Source organism: Ixodes scapularis, unplaced genomic scaffold, assembly GCF_016920785.2.
Source record: "Ixodes scapularis isolate PalLabHiFi unplaced genomic scaffold, ASM1692078v2 PGA_scaffold9__187_contigs__length_104089568, whole genome shotgun sequence".
Taxonomy (NCBI): domain Eukaryota; kingdom Metazoa; phylum Arthropoda; class Arachnida; order Ixodida; family Ixodidae; genus Ixodes; species Ixodes scapularis.
This window is the reverse complement of record NW_024609884.1, coordinates 7,993,623-8,001,560: the sequence shown is the minus strand read 5'-3', so window position 1 is coordinate 8,001,560 and position 7,938 is coordinate 7,993,623. Positions and strand designations below refer to the sequence as shown.

The following is a 7,938-nucleotide window of genomic DNA, read 5'->3' as shown; positions in this document are numbered from 1 at the left end:
TCAACGACCACCAGTAGATGGGGCGGTGATAGTAGACTGGGCGGAGTAGTCGGAACACTTAACCAGAGTATTAGTTTTAACATCCCAATTATATCGCTCATTATTGATGAACACATGATCATATCGAAGGCGAACGGAGGAGCCACTGTCACGGAAAGAGGCCGTCGCATCCCATATTTTCTTTCGAACAGAACGGACATGAACAGAGAAGTCTTCCGATATACGAATATCTGAACCCTTAAGCTTGAAAGAATTTTTCAATACTTCCATTTTTTCGCGAAAATGAAGGAGTTTCATAATGACAGGACGTGAACGATCGTCGTGTTTTCGACCTATTCTATGGCACCTTTCAATACGTGGGCAGTCAATAATCAGTTTATCCGAGAATATTTTTGATACGTTAGAGAGTAATGACTCACTAGTTTCGTCTGCGCTTTCGGTGAGGCCATATAAGATTAGATTATTTCTGCGCGAGCGGTTTTCCATGTCGTCATTCCTCGCGACGAGTCTGTCTACCACACCAGACAATGACTTAAGCTCTATAAGCAGATTGTCACAAGATGTACAAGGGACACTTGGCGTGGCAGAAGGCGACTCGAGGGCAGCCACTCGTGCTTCAAGAGCGTCAAATCGGGAGTTAACTGACTGTTGGAATAATTTGATTTCAGCTATGTCCTGAGCCATCTTTTTCTGGCCAGCCAGCAATTCAGCAAACATATCCGAAACTGTGGGTTGTCTCTCGATATCTCTTCCGTCATTATCGCTCTCACCCGAATTAGCAGCCCTCGAGTCCTCTGTAACCGAAACTACGTTGTCTTGTTTTGTTTTTTTGCTGTCTTTTTTTGGTGGTCCTGGATTCGTTTCAACGTCTCCACTAAGGAGAAGGCTATTGATGCAATACACCAGCTGAGAGCACAGGTCAACAAAACAACAAATACCGTGATCGTATCCATGTGGGCGAGGAAATAGCAGTAAAAAGCGATTATCGGACCGTACACAATGAGCGTTCTGAAGGTAACATACCTGCGAAAGAAGCAGACAGCGGTTGAGCATACTGTCCTCGCTGCTATCGCCTCGCCCACTGAAGAGGAAAGATGCCGGTGAAGCTTTTCTATCCTCGTTAACCGACGTCACAGAACTGGGCCTTTCAATGATTGGACGATCCAGGAGGGCATCACCGACGGGGGTGACTTGCAGATTCACGGTTTGTAGGCCGTTAAGGAAACCGTGAACATCCTCAATTCCGCTGGCAAGGAAGTCCGTGGACGAACAAGACGGGTCGACCACGCAGCATGGAACAGTTGACGAAGCAGGAAGCGCCGGCAGTAGCTGGTATCCGTGCGCCGCGGTAGCATTGTACACAGGAACAGCGAGGGACACGAAGAACTGCGAAAGAAGCAGACAGCGGTTGAGCATACTGTCCTCGCTGCTATCGCCTCGCCCACTGAAGAGGAAAGATGCCGGTGAAGCTTTTCTATCCTCGTTAACCGACGTCACAGAACTGGGCCTTTCAATGATTGGACGATCCAGGAGGGCATCACCGACGGGGGTGACTTGCAGATTCACGGTTTGTAGGCCGTTAAGGAAACCGTGAACATCCTCAATTCCGCTGGCAAGGAAGTCCGTGGACGAACAAGACGGGTCGACCACGCAGCATGGAACAGTTGACGAAGCAGGAAGCGCCGGCAGTAGCTGGTATCCGTGCGCCGCGGTAGCATTGTACACAGGAACAGCGAGGGACACGAAGAACTGCGAAAGAAGCAGACAGCGGTTGAGCATACTGTCCTCGCTGCTATCGCCTCGCCCACAGGCGTCACATTGTATCAAACATGTTAATAAAAAGTAAGACTGTTGATTGAAAGAAGTGCAATAAGACTATTACAAAAACTGTTACACAAAATCAGAAACATAACAGTACAAAAACAAAAACACAGCACACAAATATTAAAGGATGTCTAATAATGAGGTGGAAAACATAGCATCCGAAGTCTCAGCGACCAGGTGCTGCGGAAGACTGTTCCAATCACTAATTGATTTTGGGAAATATGAGTTCTTAAACATTTCAGTTTTACACCTAATATTCTTTATTTTTAGCGGGTGGTCCACCCTTGAAGACAGGTAATCAGGATTTTGTAAGTAGTGGTCCTTCACAATACCTGTTTGTCCTAAGTAAATACTTCTGAAAAGTTTCATTCTAATATATTTTCTCCGCGAAACCAGAGATTTCCACTCCAGTTGTTTCTTTAAATCTGTTATACTTGAGCAAAATTCATAATTATTTGCAACAAAACGGGCTGCTCTATTTTGCACACGCTCTAGTTTCGATATTAAATTTACACAATACGGGTCCCACGCTGGACAAGCATACTCTAAGATTGGCCTAACATTAGTTACGTATAGCAGCTCCTTAATATTTGTTGGGGCCATTTTGAAATTCCGTTTGATAAAATTTAAAACGCGGTTTGCCTTTGCTGTTATTGCGTCGACGTGCTTAGTCCAGGAAAGATCTACGCTAAGATAAACCCCTAGATATTTGACATCAGCTACCTCCAGAAGGGCAACACCGTTCAACTGATATTTTGATAGATAAGGCTGCTTTTTTTTTTTTGGTGAATCTAATATAATTGCATTTATTGATATTACGATACATTTGCCATTTGTCACACCAGGTCATCACCTTTTCAAGGTCTGGCTGAAGTAGAAGAGAATCATCCTCACATTTAGCCTCTCTATAGATTACACAATCATCTGCATATAATCGGACACTGCATGTTAGGTTTTGTGCTATGTCATTGATATATATCAAAAAGAGAAGTGGGCCAAGTACAGACCCCTGTGGGACACCCGAGGTTACATCCGCATATGGAGAATTTTGACCACCAACAACTACGCATTGTTTACGATTTAACAAATAATCATTTATCCAACCAAAAAGATAGTCAAGAAGGGCCAAAAACGACAACTTGTGCATAAGAAGTGAATGTGGTACTTTGCCGAATGCTTTTTGAAAATCTAAAAGCAGGCAGTCAACCTGAACATTTTTATCTAGTGAAAGTGAGAGGTCATATAAAAACTCAGTGAGCTGAGTTTTATATGCGAAAACTGACGTTTCTTCCACCTGTCGGAGATCGCATGTTTGGCCACTCGCTATTCTTTCACTTCTCACACTACGGCACTAGAAATCTTTTGTGATATTTTGAAAATAAATCTTATGGCGCTTAATAAACAAATAAAAAGTATTTTGGAACAATTTAAAAAAAAAGTAGAACTTTCTTTTTACAATGACTTTTGGCAAAGATTGGCAAGTTCTTACATGCGACCTACATAAGGTATTTAAAAACCTTGATACCACACAAAAAAAAGCTAAACCTAGTTATTTTAGTGCATCTAAATTCAATATGTGTACAAAATGAAATTCGTTATATACATGGGTGTCCCCCCCCCCCCCCCCCCCCCCTAAAAAAAACAAAAAAACATTTACCGGGCATTTTTTACCCTGAATACAAACTATGCATTCTCGAACGCTTATTTTCCTCCAAAATGTTGCACTTACGAACCAGATGGCAAAGTTTCAGCACTCACCGTTACTCTATTCAACGGTCCGGGATTTTTTGAAATTTTGAATGGGAAAATGGCGGACGACAGAGCTCTACGGCACCAGTTACCGAAAACGGGCGAAAATGGACCCAATTTTCCCGTTGAAACACGTAAGCTTAAAAGTACCTGAAATAGTGCGCGATGCCAAGTAAAAGTTATTTTACTCCGCAACAAAGCTTGCCGTTTTCCAACACACATTTAACAACATTCAAGCTTGATTTCCAGTGGTATACACAAAACACGTAATAATTTATTTATATTTCATAATAGATCACGATCATACCTCCGTAATGACAGAAACATGAAGCAAATGTATATAACAAATTTTAATTTGTACACAGGCACGTAACCAGGATTTTTTTTTTTTTTTTTGGTGGGGGCGCTTATGACAAAATGCTGTATGAGGGGGAGGGGGGAGAGGAGATCCCAGCAAAATGGAAGATTTCGGGGGGGGGGGGGGGAGAAGCCGGGCCACATGCCACCCCCCCCCCCCCCGCCCCCCTGGCTACGTGCCTGTTTGTTCATATGATATCGAAATTATATGAAATAAAAATAGCTACATTTGAGGTTTCTGGTGATATTAAGGTCATTAGATTATCTTAAATAGACCTGACTTACAAGACTGTCACGCATTTTGTTTTATTACTTTAAAATGTAAGATTTTCTTTCTTTCTTTTTTTGTTTCATTTGGGATAGTAAAATATATTTTGAAAAGGGCAAAGAAGAGTCCTACTGCGATTGCTAGAGAAGGGACAAAATAGCGAGCGGTCAAACTTGCGATCCCCGACAGGTGGGAGAAACGTCAGTTCTGGCCTCGGCCGCTTCAATGATAAAAAAACCCAAAAACTCGAAGACAAAACAAAACAAAATCCGTCAAGCTTGCCCGTTTGCTTTCCTTTCAAGAATAAACCGAAAAATTATATATCCTTGTAAAAAATGAAAATATCGACCCCATACCGTGCCTGAGTGGGATGAAAACACCGATATTTTTTTACTCTTTGATAGCGATATGGTATGCATGCGCAAAGGCCCGGCGAAGTATCGAGCATAGTTATCGGAACAATCTATTCAACCGAACTTAGTCGGTACCTCAAGAAATACCGTTCTTTGTAGGCAGAGCTTTTATCTAGGCACTTTAATTTAACAAATATGCAGCGCCTTCCTGTCATACAGTATTTTCAAATAAAAAAATCGAAACTAATACAAAAAAAAAGGACGACACAACGAAGTTATTCGTTTTTTTCTCCAGTCTAGGGGTTTTGTCTTAAAATATGTTCAATCATCACCAGCTAGTTTGAGCCTCACTTTTTGTTCATTGAACCAAGATTCTGTAACATCCAGTCGCTTTTCAATTTTTTGTCGTTCTTGATAGATAAGTCAATCGTCAAGTGTCGCTACCTCTCTAGCAGACGTCCTCGTAAACTTGTGTCTTGAAAAAAAAAAAACTTGTTAAACGTTGTGCAAAAAAAAAAAAAAAAGTTTTGAATTCACAAAACAAACTAACAAGTCAAGCCGCAAGATATTTTTCTCACTTCGTGATGTCGTGCACAAAAGCATGTAGAAATTACTGCACCGCGGGTCGGAAGCCCATATCAGAGGTTGCCCAGCTTGGCATTCTCCGATGGATGAGCTGGCTGGGCTAGCTTGTTTTGCTTAGCAGCCGAGCAAGCTGGGCAGCGCTGGCAGGGGATCGGTGGCCTGAGAGGGCTATAGCGCGCACCAGCTCGGAGAGCAAAAGCTCGCGCTGCAGAACTCAGGGATCCTGGGTTCAATCCACTCCCCTGCCTGTCTCGATCTGGATGTGCATCGTACCGGCGTGCGGTCGGGTATCACTACTGCGTGGTGCACGTTAAAGACCCCAGGTTAGCGGTTGTACAGCACTGGCTAAATTGCTCATCTACAACTGAGACACCAGGCGCCCACTGAGGCAGACTAACTTCCGGCTGTTATAAACATACACACAACAACGTTCATCAGCACCGTGGAAGAACAGCAGGAGGTCCTTTCATCGCCTCCTCCAAGAAGGTAAAGCCTCTGGACGCTCGCTCACGTCAGCACATCGCCGCAGGTTCGAAACGTGGAGTCCAATGCTCGCTTGCTGATATCCCAGCGTTGTGCGTTGAGCTGGCACATGGCACGGCACGACCTGTTTTAGACCGCCATATTTGCCCGATAGTGGCGTCCCCTATAGGTCGCTGGAGTCACGAAAAGCGCTGAAGCCCCTTTCTCTTCGTCGCGCTGGGTGCGAGGGCGGAATCATGACCTGTTATACAGAGATCTCAACATTCCCGCGCTTTCTGCTAGCCTAAACAGCCTAACCAGAGCGGTCAAAAGCGCGGCGCGTGTTCCCTAAAAAGCGCGTCTCAGCTCGGAGCGTGGAGCGAAAGCTTGCGCTGGGAACCTCCTGGGTTCGATCCCCGCCGCCCCCGCCCGTTTCGATCTGGATGAGTTTCGTACCGGCACGCGTTCGTGTGATCACTACTGCGTGATGCACGTTAAAAACCCCAGGTTAGCGGTTGTACCGCACTGGCCAAATTTCTCATCTACAGCTAAGAGACCGATTACCCGTTGAGGCGCATCTCCATCAAGGCTGTATAAACATAAAGAGCAAGCCAACTTTTTTTTTTCCCTAAAAAGCGCCACGCGCAAGGCCACTGAAACCTATGGGTATTACGTCACACCCAGCGGTTGGTTTTTCGTTTTTTTTTCTCGCGTCTTTTGATACGCTCGGGTTACATGCTTTGATATTCAAGTTCACAGGTCAAAAATACGCTAGACTTCACCTCCAGCTTGTTTTTCTCAAGAACCTCTTCAGCTTCTCTTTAGACGCAGCCGACGGTACGAGCTGATGGGGCTAATCAGACAGCGTCAAAATCGCATCATCATGGTGTTCGTCATGTTTCTGTACGTGTCCTATATCACCACTGGACCAATCATGTACAAAGACCAATCACGTACATGTACAAAGGTGCATCGCACTTTTCAAGCTCCTCAATCGGTCCATTTAGCTTGTAACGTCGGCTGCGTTGGGACTTAAGCTGAAACGAAGTATAGGAGCAGTCGTAACAAAACGAAGCGCGTATAGCTTTAGTTCCAAGGAGTTTTTGGGTGAGCGGCCCTTGGAAGCGGATGGTTGGTCGGCAGTACTTGTAAGCAGTGTTGGAGGTAACGCGTTACTAGTAACGACGTTACTGGTAACGCGTTGCATTTTTCGCTAACGTAGTAACGTACTCGTTAGTATTCTGAATGACTAACGAGTAAAGTATTTTCGTTACTTTTTTACGGAATCGGCTATGAAATTACATTACTCGTTACTCGTTACTTTTGACCAAAACTGGTGAAATACATTAGGCATTTGGGAAAAGGTCACGACGCCTGATCTAAAATTTAGAATCGCCTATCATGTGCATAAAACTGAAGACGTTAGGGGAACTAAATTTAGGTCACTAAGCTCAATGGAGGATCGAGCTTCTCTGCTCGAGGGGCAACTACTTTCGCTCAAGCACGCAATGCCCAGGCAATGCCGTATCTTGCTGCTAAGACTTCTGAAACTTTGATTTCCTAAAACGGTGGTTTCCACTTATCAGTCTATCTATTCACCGATCCATCTCAAAATCCTGCACAAGCTTATCGCTGAACGGAACCAGAGTCTGTCACAGTAAACTTAAAAAAAAAAAAAAAAAATTCTGAATTAAAAAAGACATCCGTTAAAAGGCGACATTATCTCGCATCTCGAAGGGGAAACAAACCTTCGGCTACCAGCTAATTCCGTTCGTCCTCATTTTATTTTATTTTTTCATAGTGTCACCACCCACAAGATTTGAACGAACGACTGTGTTACAGCCCCCTCCCCTCCCTCCCCTTCCCCTCTGCTTTGTGCAGCAGGGGTCGACAGCGGGGGGGGGGGGGGGGGGGGGGGTGCGAGGAGACAGACATTTGTTTAAAACAGTGTACAACTAGTGGCGAGGCCATTTGCTCGTTTCTCTAGTTACAAAAAAAAAAAAAAAAAGAACCACCCTTTGAGGAATTGTTTACTCTCGCTCTCCCCCTCGGTGCATGAAAATTCCTGACCCACTTTTGTACACAGAAGAATTGTTCGCTTTAATCGTCTTTACTCCCCTAAGGTCATAACGAAATATGAAAAAAGTTTTAAACCTGTAAAGAGTGTGCTGGTAACCGGAGTGCTGTTCCACATAGTGAAGTAAATCAGACTGGTAATACTATGAAGCGAACTGTTACTAAAACCGACTTAAAGATGAGGGGTGTTGGTTGGCTGGTTGTGTTCTAGCAGTCCCCATTCGCATGCTGCGCCAAATATATGCACTTGAACACAAAAGTAAC

At 44.2% G+C, this 7,938-nt stretch overlaps 1 protein-coding gene across 1 annotated transcript; it reads right to left on the bottom strand.

Annotated features, from left to right (window-relative positions):
- Nucleotides 1-1,021, bottom strand: LOC115328469. Its single transcript, XM_042287228.1, has 2 exons — nucleotides 992-1,021; nucleotides 1-906 (listed from the first exon to the last, which is right to left on the bottom strand). Exons 1-2 carry the CDS (start codon nucleotides 1,019-1,021, stop codon nucleotides 1-3), a joined length of 936 nt encoding a protein of 311 aa, XP_042143162.1.
- Between the last annotated feature and the right edge of the window lie 6,917 nt (nucleotides 1,022-7,938).